Source organism: Netta rufina (assembly GCF_964035555.1).
Source record: "Netta rufina genome assembly, chromosome: 2".
Classification (NCBI taxonomy): Eukaryota; Metazoa; Chordata; class Aves; order Anseriformes; family Anatidae; genus Netta; species Netta rufina.
The window spans coordinates 23,881,789-23,900,720 of record NC_140124.1 but is presented as its reverse complement, the minus strand read 5'-3'; the positions used below and the strand labels follow the sequence as shown (position 1 = coordinate 23,900,720).

The following is an 18,932-nucleotide window of genomic DNA, read 5'->3' as shown; positions in this document are numbered from 1 at the left end:
CTTCTTATGGGGACAGAAGAACATTGGCCAACAACTCCTTTTGAAATAGCAGATAGGCCCTGTACTGTTTTTCAACTCTTAAGGAATTACCTTTTGCTGCTTTGAAGTAATTGAACTGTTTCTTTACTTCAAGAAACCAAAGCCTCATCTGGAGGTGCTGAGTCTGTGTGGTGCTATGTAATATGAGAATTATTCAATTCTTGAAGGAAAAAAAAAGCCAACCAAAAAAAAAAAAATTAAGCAGGTGAAGGAACATGACCTTAAGAAGAGATCAACATATTTATTGCAAATGCATTCTTATCCACACTCTAATTACACAAGCTTTTTCAAAACAAATTTTAAAGACTTTGCAAAAGATGTTAAGAAGCAGCAGAATAAAGTTATGTATAATTATTATAATTCCCACCACTTATTTAGAGCTTGCTATTTATAATGGGGAATGCAGAATACCCAGTAATATCAATTTATTATTCAACTACCATTAAAATCATTGAAGTATTTCTTACAGATCTGCAGTTAGCTCCATTAAAACAAATGAAGTATTTCTAACGAATCTATGTTTTGTAACACATGCACAAATCACCACTGAATGAGATAGCTTCAGGGAAGTACTTTGCTTTACTTTTAACTTTTGGTCAATTCTACTGATTGACGAGACATCTAGAAACCCTGTTTCCTTAGTTCAATCTTACTGAAAGTCAAGGCATATCAGGTAACTATCACCAGAAATAGGTGTTATGATTTTACAAAAGGATTTTAGTGATAAGGCACAAGCTGAAATCTATACAGTTCTCTCTGATTATGTAGACCCCAATAAAAAGTTTATTTATTATGTCTGGAATTTATAGTGAGGTATAACTGAACCATTAGCAACACAAAATAACTGCATTTTCTTGAAGAATGCTGCCAGTGAAATACAATGCATGTACTAACATGGCAGAAGTGTAAATACTTCTTTTACATGTAGAATTTGGAATGTGCTTTAGGAACAGCTGTTACTATGTTTATCAATCTCAAAGCTACTGAGAGATGACAACATCCCTTATTCTGATTTACTACAGATATTCAATGGAAAAAAAAATTCAGTACCTACAACTTGATGACACTGGAAAATATTAACACCTTAATATATTAACCTCATGAAGTTCAACAAAGCCAAATGCAAGGTTTTTCACCTAGGGAAGAATATAACCCCATGCACCAGTACAAGCTGGGGGCTGACCTGCTGGAAGGCAGCCCTACAGAGAAGGACCTGGGAGTCCTGGTGGACAACGGGTTGACCACGAGCCAGCAGTTTGCCTTTGTGGCCACGAAGGCCAACAGTATCTTGGGCTGCATCAGGAAGAGGGGGCTAGAGCACCTGTCGTACAAGGACAGGCTGAGGGAACTGGGCCTGTTTAGCTTGGAGAAGAGAAGACTGAGAGGGGATCTTATTGATGTGTACAAATATCTGAAGGGAGGGTGTCAAGAGGATGGGGACAGACTCTTTTCAGTGGTGCCCAGCAGGACAGGAGACAATGAGCACAAACTGAAACACAGGAAGTTCTGGCTGAATATGAGGGGGTACTTTACTGTGAGGGTGACAGAGCACTAGAACAGGTTGCCCAGAGAGGCCGTGCAGTCTACTTCTCTGGAGATATTCAAAACTCGCCTGGATGCATTTCTGTGCAACGTGCTCTAGGTGATCCTGTTTGGCAGGGGGGTTGGACGAAATGATCTCCAGAGGTCCCTTCCAACCTCAAGTATTCTGTGATTCTATATATTTCCTTGTTTTAGTAGATATACTGTCATGATACTCTGCTAAGAATGAAAAGTTGCCTCATCCATCATTCACTAGACAAACTTTTAAATAAAGATATTGCATATACCCAATATCCCTCTCAAAACTGTTTTTTATCGAAAATTTGATTATGAAAACTTGATTAAATATATGAACTTCTTTACAGCATAAGACAAACTGCTTGACAGAAGATAATGCTCAACTGAAGCAACAGCTAATGAAGTGTATTTTATGTATTTTACCAAGTTATTTTATACAATATAAAAGTACTTAGCACATTAGGGATAAAAAAATGTCGTAACAAAACATTAAATTGGCAGAAAATATATATTTTTCACATATAGAGTAGATTCCTTTGAGCTGGAGTGGTTGCAAGATGTGTCTGAACATTATTTCCCAAAGGCTACTCTTGTAAATAAACTGAATTTACATTAGTCCAAAATTCCATTCATTCACTTCATGGTACTTTATTCAAGCTTTTCATAAGGATGAACAAAAGACCAACAAACTCATTTCTTATATTCAGCATTACTCTTAGGACTTTAAAAAAATCTACTTGACAGTGTATTGTGCTCTTATCTATAGAAACTAAATATCTTACATTTAATTTCGTAAAGGTATTGAAAAAGTAATAGAACAATAAAGTACAAAGAAAACATCAGATTAACAAGATTGAATCTCATCTTGTTCTGAAGTAATGGTACCTCTGCAATATGGTTTCAACCTCTTTCACTCGAGAACACAAAAATCAGTAGCACTGCGCATTCATTCACAAGGTGCAGTAACATCACTTAGTAGTTTCTGCTTACTTTCATTTACAGAAAGAAAGAAAAGAAGGAAAAGAAAGACAAAGAGAGAGAGAGAGAGAGAGAGAGAGAGAAGAAACCAGCACTTACTTGCTTTTCCCTTTGTATACCGTAGCATAGGAACCTTCCCCTAGTTTTTCCAGCTTTTCATATGAGTCTGCTTTTCCAAACTTGGGGCTTGTAGGCTGAAAAAAAAAAAAAAAAAAAAAAAAGAAGAGAGAGACCTTTCAGAATGTATTGCACCCACAACATTAATTGCTTTGATTCAGCCTTCAGAGATCAAAGGCCATAATGAAAACTCATAGACCTGCACGTTATTAACAGCCAACAATAAAAGAAAAAAATTAATAGCAAAGCTAATAAAATGACTGAATAGGCTACTCAAGCAAACATCATTCAACACCCCAGATGGTGGTTTTCAATATCAACTATATACTTACATCACTGGAATTATCAAAAGGATTTTGTTCTTAATCAAAGGGAGATTTCTGTTTCATTTTTCACATATATCACTTTGTACAGGGAAAAGGATCATTAGCAGCTAAACCTGCTCATCTTTGTTAAGAGATCTAAGCAACAGTTTCAATCTGCCCTACAAAATCAGATTACACAAGCTTCTTAAGTAAAATATATATATTTTAATCTACAGCCCACCCAAAAACATTGTATAAGTAGTCAGTGCCTTCTGCACGTCTACCACTGTTCAGAGTCATTAAAATACTACAAGATAGCACATTTAAAGGAAGTATCTTGCTTCTGAATTATGTTTACTGTCTTCAGCTTGTGGATACAAACACACCATGTTTTTAATGACATGTATATGCAGCACAGTGGAATAAAATCCTGTAGCCTCAACATCTGCAGACTAAATGCAGGGTTGAAAATGGAAGCAAGCTGAACACAGCGCCTTGCTGAGGGCCAGACAGCTCAGCCCACCTCTGTGCCAGGCTGCTGCCTGCCCTGCTGCTATGCATGTCTCACAAAGAACACCATACAAGCCACAAAAATAGAAATTCATCTGACATGAAAATGATTAATTTGGAAAGCTGATATTAAAAATTGAGAAAGAGAAGATGTATTATGAGGAATTACATTGCATAAAATCATTTTTCCTGATTTTTATTCTATGAAATAAATGTTGCTCCAAATGATGCAATATATTATCTGCTTTTTATAATTTCAGCGTTCATGAATGAAGTCCTGGTCTACAATTACACAGACTAGAATGATACACATTTTTAGTAATAAACGATATATATATATATATATATTGTTTTTTTTAATGTATGTCAATACTACTGCCTACTCTGGCCGGCTCAATGCCATGACCACTGCACTGGGGAGCCTGTCCCAGTGCCTGACCACCCTCTGGGTGCAGAACCTTTTTCTAACCCCCTGTCTGTCCCAGCTGCATGCCATTCCCTCAGGTCCTGTTTCTGTCCCCAGGGAGCAGAGCTCAGCGCCTGCCCCTCCGCTCCCCTCGTGAGGGAGCTGCAGGCCACCATGAGGCCTCCACTCAGCCTGCCCTGCTCTGGGCTGAACAGACCCAGGGACCTCAGCCTCTCCTCATACGTCTTGCCCTCCAGACCCTTCATTATCTTCATTGCCCTCGTTTGGATGCTCTCTAATAGTTTTATGTCCTTCTTACATTGTGGCACCCAAAACTGCACACAGTACTTGAGGTTCCACACCAGTGTAGAGCAGAAATGAAAAGGTTAGTTGAAAGTTTTAATCCTGAGCACTTTAAATTCAGTTAAAGGGCCATTTTCGCTGTGAATTAATCCTCACTTTTACAAAAAGAAGTAATCTGAAGTAGTTTAGGATAAGCATTTTTGTACGCAACATATCATGAAGTTCCTGGAAAATATCTGAGTTAAGCAGACATTTTGAAGTATATCCTGCTTTCCCAGGTGTCCACATCTTCCAGTTGTCTGGAAGAAAAGTGCTTTTTACTCTCCCCATAGACCAGAAAGACACTGTAAAAAAAATGAACTGCAACCGCCACCGGTATCACCTACAGATATTTTAGACTGCAGCACTCAGACATTCTGTACACAAACCAACCAAAAGAATACAGGGCAGAAATTCTGGAGAATCAGCACTGATGCTCACTTCAGATTCAGGGACTAACTCAGTATCACTCTGTTTGTAATACTGCAAATGAAAGCAGCCAAGCAAATCGAGCATGTTTAGGGTTGAATTCAACTGGGAGACTCTAAGCCATGCCCTGCGCTGCACACAGTACAGACTCACATTTGGGATCTTACGCCTGATTTACAAGTACTCAGGTTTCAGTTTTCTGGAAGGAGACAAGCATGCAGTGCATGTTTGCAGTGCAGAACACAGCTGTGATTAAATTCTTTTAAAACCATGGTCAAAAGTTTAAAATCATCTGAGCCTAAAAATTGCTCCAATAAACAGACAAGAACATCCCAGGTAGGATGACTTGGGACCTATAATCCTCATTACTGCCAATTAACCATGAACCAGAAAATACAAACATTCTTTTTACTCAACTAAATTTACAAAATTTGTTCTAAGCCATAATTTTGGCACTTTGGCATATACGTGCGTTTTCTGGGACTAAGATCCCAGCCTTCTATTGAATGATATCAGGCTATACACATGTATGTTTGCAAAATTGTGCCTCTTCATCTCCTTCCAATACACAGAACAATCTATTACTTCGTTATCCAAGTCCTAAACATGAATAGACTGATGAAAATATGCCATATGGGAACTCTCTGATCTTCCTTTTGCATTATTGGGACCACTTCATTACAGATAAGGGAGTAATATGCTCATCTCCCAATCTGCACTTAAAAAGACATTCTGCCTGGTTAGAAATGCAAGTGGATTTTGTTGTTGTTGTTGTTATTTTTACCATAGTGGTATTACAGATGTCACTAACAGAGGTGACTAAAACATTTATTCAAGTAACTTTCTCATTTAAGTGTCTAATTATGGACTAATGCAGCATCATGAAACTACAGAAGTATCAAGATGTTTAAACGTATCCCATATAATGAGGAGGGATAGCAAAGTATTTTCCATATTGCAAGCAGCAGTGAGCAAACAGACAGTGAGTAGCTTTGTTCAGGGTGGCAATGCTGCTGCAGTTAATGGTGAATAGCTCAGTGCTGGTTTCCTCCTTTAGTGAGGAAGGAAAAGGACACGGCTTATACATGTGTTTCACATCCACTCTTATTTTCACACTGTGATTTACTTTAATTTTATACCACTGGAAACCATAATATAAAAGGTCACAACAACTTGTAATGCCTTAAGATCTTGATAGGAAACAGGATGCCTTTAATCCATTACCACACAGTAAATCAGCAGCAGTAATTATTCCTACAACCTCAGGCTCATATCCCCATATTCCAGCTGCCAGAGGCACTGACCTAAGGTCATGCCTTTTGACTCATTCTCCTCCTGGGAGTGGATGCATCCTCACCAAGAACAAGCTAAATGATAAAAGCTTGCATTTAGCAGGACTGAGAGGAAGAGCTCACTCCTTATTGCCCCAAAAAGGTGCTGGTTTTGGCCAGTTTGTCTTTGTGGCCACCCCATGCAGCGTCACAGAGCATGCAGTGTCACAACAGCAAGACTGATCTGCCATGCTCCCCTTGCCCTCACGGGCAGCCTGAATCCATCCTCCGGTGCCCGTTCAACAAAGAGCAAACCAGAAAAAAAGGAAAGGAAAAACAAAAACAAAAACAAAAACAAAAAACAACCTGCTAGTAGTTACTATTTATCCTATATGCACTAAAACAATGTGGCTGATCTCACCTCTCTAGGTGACAGCTCCTCAGTAGTGGAGCTCATCCCTTTGTTCCAGCTGGATCACTGAATGGGACTGCTCACAGGTCTACACTCTCATGCTATTAAATCTCCCTTTGAGAAAATGGCCATTATTCTTCCTTGAATATGCAATTTTAAAAGATGCACAGTTCTTGAAGGTATTTGTTGTAGGGAAGCACTTCAGAGGATTATTTAAAAAATTAAAAAAAATAATAATAATCAGCAGACCATTGCAGTTGCTTAGCTGCTCTGAATTGTACTATATTCCCATACTTAATTCTACAATCAAAAATCTCCATATACTACCACAGTGATTCGGGACAATACTTTGAGGGACCAAAAGACTTTTTGATTTTTATTTATTTACTTTTTTTTTTTTTTTTAATGAAGCCTCACATTGATTCAAACTTACAATTGCTTGCATTTGCTTAGCTCAGACATTTCTCACCTCTATTTCTGGATTATAATACCAGGTTAGACTCACATAAAACAAAGATATGAAGCTTCCCAAAACTTAAATGTTGAGTTTAAAGGGATCTAAATAATGGTCTACAGAATGGATCTAAGTAATCTGAAATTCTGTGACTACTAAAAATTATCACAATTGCCACCTATTAAATTATTGCACCCTGTTTCATATGGTTATTTTCCAGATGCACAGCCGTGACCTTTATTAATCAGATTTCTCCATATTTAGCTTTCTCAACCATTTTTGTTTTAAAAAAACACTTTGTTACAGCAAGATAATGGTACCTTTTTAGTGGTAATATTACAATCCAACATTTAGAATTCACTTCTAAATATCATCTTTTGTTTGTTCTGAATATTTTATTCCTTCCAGTAAAATATATTGGAATACATGTTCACAGAGATCTATCTGTGTTTGTTGAGTCACAAGAGTCCCATATTCTGCCCAGGATACGGTTGACTGAAATACGCATAGCAAGCAAGACATATCCAGAGCACAACACATTTACAATGCTTGCATAAGCCACTGACATTTCTCACAAGCAGCAGACTCTCAAGAAGTCTTCCTGCATTTTAGAAAACTGCTGCAGTCTTCCACTTTGACCCAGACAAGATTTCTCAACAGAAAATAGTATTAATTTTAGCTGAATGCACATATTTTGATAAATGTTTGTTCAAAGCTACTTTTTGAAGCTCAACTATTAGAACACTTCAGCCACTATTTGCTTTTATTCTTTTTTTTTTTCCCTCATTATTATTATTTCCTTTTTCTTACTCCTCATCAGTAATTTTTAACCCTCCAAAACACCAGCAGAACACGGCTGTTCTAACAGTGCTGTTTTTCAGTTTGTTGAAGCTTTCAAAACTTTTCTATGACTTTTTTGTGTGTGATTTTATTGTGAGGTAGAAGCTAAAGAGAGATTTTCTCCCTACAGCTACAGATTTGTATATACTGCACATCAGTGAGACTGCCTAGGCGTAAATCTGCCCATTGCTCAGCATCACGACTAGGAAGAAAGGGAGGGAGAGAAAGAGGAAGGGAGGGAGAGAGGGAGACAACAACAACAAACTTTGAAAGCTGAAAAAAGAAAGAGATACAGGTAAGTCTGACCAAGATTCAACATGGTCAACTTTAATGGGCAAAGGTTAAATAGGAGACAAACAACCAGTGAGAGACTGGGACTGCTGAAGAGTCACTGGAAAGTGACTGGAAAGCTTGGGAGAAATCTTCTATAGAATCCAAATGAGAAAGATAGGCAACATATTGAGACAGAAGGGAGTAAAGGCTCTCAAGCCTTTGAAGAACTACAAATAGTCCCAAGTCATTGTAGAAGCCAGCACAGACTTCAGTGGATAACATCACCTGCAAGGAGGACCGGAGCACAAAATGGTGCACTTCTTTCCCTTCTAGAACTAGACTGAGTTTTACTTGTTTGCTTTTATGCTTTACCTTTTCTGAAAATAGTTGTTGTTCACATAGTTTTCTTATTAGTAGCCCACATTTTTCCCAGCACAAGATTAGGCTAACAACACTACTGAGCACTGGGAGTAGGTATATTTTGTAGGACAGCTTTCAGCAACCAAGATTAGATTTTTTTTTTCTCTGGCTAAGGAAATATAGACTGTAGTAACAAAGATAGAAAGAATATGCCAAAATGTTGAATACAGAAATAGAAGAAGCTATTTCAAAGTGATGTTAGTGTATTAAAAATAACAGAGAAAAAAGACGTGAGAGGAAGGAGTCTGTTCTGACCAGGTCATTTCAAGTAAGCATTTCATTGATACAGACCATAGGAAGGTAACAGAGCTATCCCAAATCTTACAGAGTCCTCACACTATATGTGAATACCTGTCTTCAGATTTTTTCAAAATCTATATAGTAAAGAGAACTTTAATGGAAAATTACATTGAAAATCACCTGACTATTCTTATACAAGCTGTGTGGGTTATGTTCTCATGCATTTTTCATAACTGCAAAACAGCTTGTGAATGTCACACTTAACCATCACACTCCTAAGCTTAAGTTTTAAATATCTTTTTTTTTTTTTTTTTTAAACTGTGGGATATTAAACTTCAATATAAAGCCATCCTCAAGGGAAAAATATTATGTTCACAGTACCCTTGTAAATTATTAAAAACCAAAACTAAAGATCTGTTTTGTTCTATGACTGAAAAGAAATATATTCATTGCTAGAATAACTTGAAAGTGAAAGGTAGGCCAAGAGTCACAACAGATTAAATTGCAAAACCTGTAGACTTTTTTTTAAACCAATCTACATTTGTCTTCTTTTTCACAATGGTAAAAGCATTTTACAAAACCATACACAAATTTCACAGTAATGAGTGCCCTTAAGGTTTGATCCAATATACAATTACAGGTCCAATGCAATCCCACTCTTTTACTTCATTTTAAACTTTGCAAAAGGTTTAGGGTTGTCTAGGGTTGTGTTCAAGGGATACAGAGATGTTCAAGAATCCTACCTGAGCATTAACCTGAGCTCTACCACTACCAGATTCCATCATCTTGCCATCTTTCCATCCCTTTATCATGCAGCCATAAATGAGCAATCTGAGCCACAGCTACCACAGAGCTCTGTGAAAGGGCTTGGTGCTGTTTGTAAAGGTGTTTACTTGTTCTGCAGGCTATCAAATCACAGTCGCTGGACCAACTGCTACATTTTATCTGCCTTAACAGTTAAAGACTATCCCCCAGGTTAAGATTCTTGAAGCTTCCCTCTAGCCAGAAAAGTCAGCTCTTTACACAGAGCTCTGAACGTATCTTACCTTAATAAAAGAAGTATTATCCAAGAAGAATGCACATACCCTTGTAACTAGTGGGTTTCTAAAAATGGAAAAGGTTCCGTACACCTCAACAGGAAGAAAGGTGAGAATGCACGCAAAGTGTTTAGGCAGACAGAAAAGATGCTTCCCGCTTACACAAAATTCTGACTTTAGTTTCTCTTTGAAGTGAGATATTTTATGTAATCAATGTGCAATGAGTTAATAGGATCAGTTCATGATTTTGCTTCTATTTGTTTTCTGTTTGTAGGAAAGTTACTTTTAACAGACCAAAAATTAACAGAAGTTAGAAAAACAGGAGAGGCTGCTCTCCCCAAAAGAGTGCACTAGGGCATTGCATATTCAACTATAACTTTTTTTTTTTTACATTTATGTTTGTTGGTAAAAAGAATAATTAGTATTTCACTGCACTTAGTTTTTCTACTGCTGAAAGGTAGCACATATAACAGCACGATATTTGAATTCATTGCCATGGATCTGAAGTCATTCAGAAAACAAACTGATGTGTACCAGCACGAACCTAAATCTTGACTAGACGGTTAGCTCATAAAAGCTGCAATATTCTATTTACACACTGTGCAAAAGTATTATTCTAGTATATAAAATATGTATACTGAATACAATAGAACTTCACCTTGAGATAGAGAACAATAAATATGGCTACATGCCCAAACAGCATGGATCTCAAAAAGGATTTTCAAAGAATTGGTCAAATCATCTTCCAGACCAAGTGTTATTTTGGGAAGAGGGGCATAAGTTTGTTCTTTTGAATTGTGGCTTCTTTTTTTTTTTTCCCTTTCTTTGTCCAGTTTATTTCATGGCTTTACTATTTCTTTTACTCTTTCTTCTAACAGGGAGCAGAGAAAAACAAGTTTCTTCCTTTGGTAATCAAAAGACTCAACAAAAGATTTTTGGAAAGATATATATATATATGTGTATATTTTTACATATATGCACATGTATGTATGCTTATTATTGTGATGCAATGGGTCAGAGCAAGGGCATGTCCAGCCAAGTTTAAATAATGAGAATGTAAATATCGGGGGAAAGACTTTAAATGTAAAAATTCAGTTAGTCTTATAAGAAGAAAAAATAATGTGCTAGCTTCTCAGTGCATGCTATTGCACTAATTAACAACAGAGTTTCTACAGGGTTGCAAAGAGGTGTGACAGTAACTGTAGAAAATTACTTCGTGTTCAAGAGCAAATGATTTATTTTCCAAGTGACAATCCGTGGGCAGGAACACTGAGTTCCAGCTTTCATAAACTTCTGTGTTTCATCTTTCCCATCACAAGGTACAGAGCATTCAGAAGGTACAGAAAACATAAAATGGATCAAATGCCACCTGCTGAGTACTGTTTGGTGATCTTCACCAAACACTGATGCTAATAACTGCCAGGGAGCTGATAAAGCTTCTGAAACTAAGCAAGAAAGAGCATGGCACCCCAGGGCATTATAAATAAGGTATTTCTTTTTAAAAAAAATGTTGTTTTTGAGACAAATTAGGGACTTTCATCTGAGTAGAAAGTGGGTGACAGTTATACAGGTTGATACAGAGCCTGCAATCCTCAGCCATGTACCTTTTGCAAGACATCAGTTCACCTGATGGCTACAGAGGACTTAAAACTATGAAAGGGAAGAGACTAAAAAGAACTCTTTTTCTAATACAGAGCCTCTAGTAATCAAGCATAGAAAGTAAAAATTGAAGGTAGCATACATCTGTCAGAGTATATAAAAAAAAAAAAAAAAAGAAAAAAACAGAGACAAAACTGCAACACAACTACACAACCGTAGCCAGTACAACTCATATGGTTGTATGCTCAAGCATATTTACAGAAACTGAAATGCGGTTCAGAATGGCATCATCTGCACGGCAGAAGAATTTCCAGGGAAGCAACTTATTAAATTATAAGGGAGAATGTGGAGCAGCCCTCTGACACAAAAGAAAAAGAAGGAATAATCAGACGAGGAAGTGGCAAGGGCATCTGCAACACAGCATTGAGAGTAGAAAGAAAAAAAAAAAAAAAGAATAAATCAAAAACCCTCAGTCAATTCAACTGTAACTGAAAACCAGAGAACGACAAATTCCTGCAACTAACCACACAGACGTATGCTCAATGAAATGTGCATCAGAACATCTTGTGCTTGAGGCGATGTAGTCAGGCTCAGGGGAAGGGAACGGCTTGATCACATCTCTGCCCAGGATGGTTGAATTTCGGGTCTGCCAGTCAGGACCAGGTGTGACCTGCAATCAGGGGAGCAGTAGCTCTGCCTTTTGCTGTGAAGTTCTATTCTTCCTTCTTCATTGACAAGAATACCCTCATTATTCCACAAATTATTCCTTGCCAGGTGCTCTTCCGAGCACTCTTTGTGAGGAAGAGTTAAAAAATGACTAACAATGCCTAGAAGCAGAAGAAGGGAGTTCACTGAGCAGAGCTATAAAAACCAGGGAGAATTACAGGAAGTTAAGAAATCAGAATTGTATTTCAGGAAATGCCTATGCATCTACTTTCCAACATGAGGCATCCCCAGCCCATGTGACTCAGCCCATGAGAAGATTGGTGAGAGCGTGTGTTTAGCTAGGGATCTAACCAGCAGCACAGTAGGAGGGCAAGCATTAACATCATTAACAGGAGAAAATCCTGGGATTGCAGGACACTGCCTGGGCACAATGCAGTACCAGCTCTCTGGAAAAGAACACGATGCCAATAACACTTTCAAAATAAATCTGCTTCCAAATTCTGGAAGCAAAGCAAAGAAAAACCTTCACTTTTAATAGAAAATTATGTAAAGCATTAACAGAAACTAGTAACAATTTCTGTAAAGAACAAGGCAAAAACAGCTAAGATGTAGAGCAAGTTAACACTAAAAAAAATTCAGGAACTTTTAGGAAAAAAATAATCACTTAAATTGACAGTTGTGCTGCCAAATATTAATCAGGCATCACTCACAAATAAACAAGGAGCAAACTGTAAATGTATGAGTTCCTCATCTTCCAAAAAGTTCTAATTTAAAAGGTGTTGGTAATAAATAAATAGCTGGGGTCTTACCAATGGGTAGGCTGCTGAATATACAGTGCTTGTAGTGCCTACACCACCCAACCACCCCCAAAACAAGCTGAGAAAAGAAGAAAAAAAAAAAAAAAAAGAAAAAGCTCCGTCCTTCCTTAATGACTACAGTAGTTTTATGAAAAATCTCCTTGTTATGGATTGATCTGGAACATGCAGGAGACATCTTTGGCAGCAGCTATATAACACTATACAATGATGGAAAAGCAAATTTCTTTTTGCTACAGATGGCTCCATTTTAAAACGTAACCTTTTCTCCAAAGGACAGTCCCCTAGAGACATGACATCTTATCCATTAAATTCACATGGGTTAAACAAAGCTCATCTGCAGAAAATGTATCTCTGTCGCTTCTCCTTAGAAGTCTGACAGAATTCAGTCAAACTTCTCTACAGAGGACAGGTGGTGCCCAGAAGATAGAGCAAAACAAACCAATAACAAAAACAACAACAACAAAAAAAAAAAGGTAAGAAAGAAAAGAGGGAAAAAAGGCAATCAACCTTTAAAATTGTTTCATGCCAACTAAGATTTGAAGCATTTCACACGTTCTGCTTAGATCTATAGTCTTCGCCTCAAAGGTCACATTATTATGGATTTTTTTTTTTTCCAAAGCATAACAGAAATAGTATTTCAATAATTTTGAAGGTCTTTTGGGGGAAATCTGTCTGGGCATTATTCATGAAAGACATGACATTTTATTTATCTGGTTTCATTCAAAGTACTTGAGGATGAAACAACAATGATGATGTATCACCAACACCTTCTAAGTTGTTTTCTCTCTCTCACACAGACAGTTTCTGACGGGGAAATAAATGCTAGTTTTACTACTTGATTTTAAAAGAGAGTTTTGAAATGTAAACAAAATCTGTCAAATCTGATTTGTTTCTCGAGTTTCTCTGAAACATAAATCTAAAACTCAAAAAAAAAAAAAAAAAAAAAAAAAATCAGGTGGTTTCCTAAACTTCGTGGGAAAGAATTCTTCCTCGCAAATAAGCAATCTTCCACAAAATTTCCAACATAGACATTGTAGCAGCTGTAAAGCCATAGCAGGATCAGGAGAGAAAAATGCTTAGAAATCCCTTAAGATATATTAGCTGGTATCTGAGAGGAATCTCAAAATGTATTATCTTTAAAGTTTCATTTTCTTTTTATGTATTATATTTTAAATGAAACAGTACAAGTATACATGGGAAACATTTTTAATGGCAGCCACAAGTTTCTTGTTTTGTTTCTAAGCAATCTTTTTCCTCTTAAGCAAGAAACCATTTATTCAGTGTTATTAAATCCTCCATTTTGCCATGCAGACATCAACATTATGAACTTACAGAGCTAGGGCTGGAATGCCGTCTGACTTTAGGTGATTCTTTCCCTGCAGATGAAGTTTTGAAGTTAATGCAAGCATTGTTCTCCGAATGAACCCTCTTCACTTGGTTGGTTGGTTTCTCAAATGGATCAAAACTACTTTGTGTCCTCTGGACCCTGACTTTCTTGTCCTCAGGAATTGTATCCAGAGGTTTGATCACTGAATCCATTCCCTGGCAGTTCCGTGTAGACATCTTTGTGACACATATCTGAAAGGAAAAAACAGTATTCATTGATTTTAACAGGCTTTAAGTCTTATCGATCCATGTATCAGCCATCAAAAAAGGCACTGGAACACAAAGACATTTACTTTCTATTCAAATATTAAAATCACACATGCATTTTACATAGGGGACACACACTAACAGTCATAAAAATAAAAACTGTATGTTTTTACTCTGTACTAAAAAGAAGAGAAAAAAAAAAACCAGAAGAACATATGCCAAATTCATTTGTGTGTTTTCTCGTACAGTTTGATCCTAGCAACAATGCCATTTCACTTTTTCCTCCAATCTAGCTACTGATATCTGCGAGCAGTATTGATTTCCATTTGTTTAAAATTGGATGAGCCTAAACTTAAATAAATGATGGTAGTTTGGGCGTGCACTTTGGTGCTGGCCTGCCAGAGAGCCAATACCAGTATTTTTAAATAATGCTTGTACAGTGTTATTATTATTATTATCACCATATGTCTCAGAAAATGAAATCAGTAAATCAATTCCCAGGCACTGAAATGTGAGACCACAGCTTAATAGTGCACTAAAGCTCAGAGGTTCAATCCTTCCTTACGGTGAAGTACGATGCTGCCAAGCCCTGAAGTCTGCAATTTGCTTCCTGAGCTACCCAGATAGGTTACTTCTCATGCAAAAGAACTCAGTGAGCAGCACAGTGAGCTCAGATACTCCAGTTACATAGTTTTATGCATATTATGTATTTTTCACATTGCAATTTATTGTTTCATAAAATCACACAAGTTTTGGGGTGTGGTTGGGGGTATTTGAGGTTTCAGCTTCTGCATACTGCACAAGAGATTCCACTTTTATGTAAGTAAGAATAGAAACACATTTAGCTCTCAGGCTATGGGGAAAAACTATGAGAGGTGTTGCAGACAGACCCTAGATGCTCCTTGAAACTTAAGGTAAATCAAAAGAATCTCCAATGTATTTTTTCCAAGATAGCTGCAAGTATTTAAGGGTAGAAAATGGTAATTTGCTATCAACTCTACTGTTCTCATACATACACTTAAACAAGCGTAATGTTCCATTTAAGCACCTACAATTTGAGCATTGTGGAAAAGTTGCTGCCATAAAATGGGCAACATGAAGAAAAAAATAAATTTAAAATCTAATTAGGAGTTTTCCTCCATCACCCAAATGTCTGCAACACAGACTTCAAAAAATTATTCTTTGCCTCTTCCACTGAGGAATTCTGTGTCTTGAAATCCAACTTATTCCAATTGTTTACAGAAGTACCATGTGGCTATACCTTGAGTTTTTAGCATTTCATGGGTTCGATGATCAGCCATAACAGCAGATCAAAGATTTTTTTTCATACATTAAAAATTTTAAGTGCACTTCTCACTCGGTGCCATCTGGCCAAACCACCATGCACCAGTTCAGCTCCAATTAAGGCCATTACTAGCATTACAAGCCAGCTTTACAAGGGTTCATGTTTCTTCTCATTAACAGGGCTTCTCCAGGACTAAAACCGAACCAACTTTTAACAGAGGGGAGGAACAGCCCCCCTTCTTTCCAAATGGTAATACTCTCTCAGGCCAAAATTAAAGCAATTATGTAATTTTGGTCTATTACTTCAGAGAGAAAAGATAAAGAGCTGCTGCACAAAGAATTTTTAATTACCCTTCTTGTAAAATTAATTGGCTTCTTTTTTTTTTTTTTCCTAGAAAACCTACTATGCACAGGCATGCACCCACATACTTCCCACTGTCCTCTCCAGATTCGTGTTCTTGTGATGCTTATACCAACAAAGATGTTTTGACATAATGTAAACTGAAATTCCAGTTAAAATAGCAACACTTTCATTTTGCTTAATCAACGTGGATGCAAATAAATTAGTAAGTATCTCTTAGCCTCTGAAATCCTATGATCTAGAAAACAGGGACAGGGGATAGGGAGAAAAGGTGAAAAGCTGTACTTGTCTTTCTTCCAAATTACAAAATGCCACCTGTGACTGGTTAAAGTGCTACAAGCATGTTATGGTTAACAATGCCATGACTGCTGCGTCTCATTTCTTTGTCCACTGGAAAGTCTTCATGTCGTACACTAATGTGGGCTAAGTAGATCTTGCATTAGAAGAAAAAAATGGGAAAAAAAAAAAAAAAAGCTACACATCTGTTACTATTGATCGTCTCTGCACTGGAAGCAGTAATAGTTTGGAATTAGATATTGCAGGGAAATACTTTCACCTTCAGGTCACTTGATTGAGTCAGGAGTGGGATAAAATTCCCTGCCATCATCTTCTAACAGCCACCCTCAAACTTGCGAATGGCTGGAACCAAGATGTGCAGCAGCCAGTCCCCCGGGCAGAAGTCAGGCACCCCAGAGGGTGCACAGCACAGCAGCATCACCAGTGAAGAAGACAGAAGATGGTAGAGAACTGCGAAAGCAGAGACTGCTCCCTGCTCTGTCACTGGGGCACTTCTCATGCCAGCACTGTTTCATTCATTACTTCTCTCTCAAGGTCTGCAATAGTTTGCTGGCATTAATTAAACATCTCACCAAGTGACTGCTGAGCATGGAGAAACTAATGGGGCCAAACTTCTGTTGTACTTTAAGGATATACATTTCCAACCCATCTACCTTGCCTGAGAGTTTTTCTTAGGAGAAACAGTACCTAGGTGCTTGTTTTACGTCATCATAGAACTTAACCTTAGAATTCTGCTCTATAAAATCTGAGCAAGTCTAAAACACAAGTACTGAGCACAGGCTACAACTTCAGCATTACACACCACAAGGTTGCAGCAAACATGTTAGTGACTTCAGTTTTCCCTCCATCGGCAAGAACTAAACTACCACGGTAACCCTGCTTTTGCCACTGGGTAAAGGGCATGCAGATGTGCCATCCTGTGCTCCAACTAATCTTCAAACTCATTTTACAGTGACTTAACAGTGCAAACTGTTCCTTAATATGTTTTGGAAACCTTCCTGTGCACAGAAATGGTTTTAGATTTCACTGAGATGACCAGATCACTTTGAAGAACAGCACAGGTTGAAATTTTCTACTACACTGATTTTGCCTTTTAACTATCATTTTTGCTTATACCAGCATTGCAAAAATGTTTTTTATAAATCTCAGCTACTCAAATGTAGATAAAAATTCATCTCTGAAGCTCTTACAAAAGTAAATCTGTCCCATCTGGTAACTCCTTGCTGGTAGTCACAAGTCTAATGTCTCATTTCCAGCTTGCTTTTTACATGAAAGATAAAGAACTATGTTTCAATTAAAACACTGTGTTTGCCACAAAAGCCTCTTTCAGAAGCTTCTGTGTGCTCTTCAGGGTCAATCAGAATTTTTCTATAACTCCATTTTGCCATCTGTAAGGCAGAGCATGTCTTTATACCTCATTTCATGTGTTATCTGCATAAGCCACAGGCTCTTTAGAATGGGGACTACCCATTCACTAAACCTATGTGCATAACTTCCCTTACGCATTCCAATAAAGATGACAAAATCATCCACTGCAGCCTTAAGACCAGATGATTTTGTTGAATATATGCTTAGCTACAGTTACTGGAATGAAAAACAAAGTTAAACAAGTGTAACAGCTCATGACATATAGGAAGTCAATCCATATGATTCATCACCCCCTTCTTGCCCTTACTCTATAAATCCATGTAATGCTGTACTTAACACAGTGTTCAGCACACACACTCACTGGGATGTTGTAAATGTCACAATAATCTAAAAGCAATGTTACAAGAAGATGTGATAAATGGCACCTTAACTATTACAAATATTTACGCCAAATGCACGCACAGAGAATACAAGTGGTATCTTGGTTTGTCATGTACAAGATGGTAATTATGCTTTATAAAGTGTCATCAAGAGAAAGAGGAGAGTATAAATATGATATCCATTTAATGAAAATATAGCAAACACCGTGAGCTATTCAGCATTTTAATTACTGTGTTTTTTGTTTGTGAGTTTTTTTAAACTTAAAACATTGTACAAATAAACATTCAGGTATGTCAACACTGAGCAACTTTTCCCATCCTTCTGGAGCTTCTACCATGATTTGATACTTTTCCCACCACAAATAATATACAAAGCATAACTTTCAGATGTACAGACTACTTCAGAAACTACTTGGCTTTTACAACAGGTGCAGTGTAGTCACAGCTCTCTCTTTCAGACGAGGTATTTCTGGCAGCAGATCCCCTAACTTTGGGGAACAGAGAAATCTGTTCTCAGTTTATGCCTTCTCTCTTCTTTATAGAAAACAGGATAAAGGAAAAGCCAATTAACTTAATACATTTAATACCTATAGATTATTACAAATGCAACAAGCAATAGAGCAAAACACTCTGCCTTGCCAGGGCAGTTTGAGCAGGTGTTATTTTCCTTCCCAACCTTGCACCAAATTGTAAAGGCTTGGAAAAGTCACTGGCTAATTCACTGCCTCTCACTTTAGGAACCTTCGGCTGCCCAGGCATGAAATAGGAGGGAAGCTGTGCCTACTTCCCACCACTGGAGCTCCAGCTTGGCAAGAATCCCACCAAGGATTCTTTGAGGAAGCATGCTGAAAGAGATGGAAGCATAAACAGCTACAGAGGGGCAAGAACAAGGGACGGACAATTTCACTGGAAGTGACACTTGCCTACAAGGAA

General features: G+C 37.5%; 1 protein-coding gene across 1 annotated transcript in view; it reads right to left on the bottom strand.

The window, feature by feature from the left end:
• The window catches only part of CDK14 (cyclin dependent kinase 14), a gene marked incomplete at its 3' end in the record, with an annotated part of 181,690 nt that extends 167,396 nt beyond the window's left edge, over positions 1-14,294 (bottom strand). The window contains exons 1-2 of the mRNA XM_084282821.1: positions 14,049-14,294; positions 2,677-2,771 (exon numbers count right to left, since the gene is read on the bottom strand). Of these exons, the coding sequence (XP_084138947.1) occupies positions 2,677-2,771; positions 14,049-14,279 (326 nt within the window). The 5' untranslated portion in view covers positions 14,280-14,294. The remainder of the gene's footprint in view (positions 1-2,676; positions 2,772-14,048) is intronic.
• Positions 14,295-18,932: the final 4,638 nt, after the last annotated feature.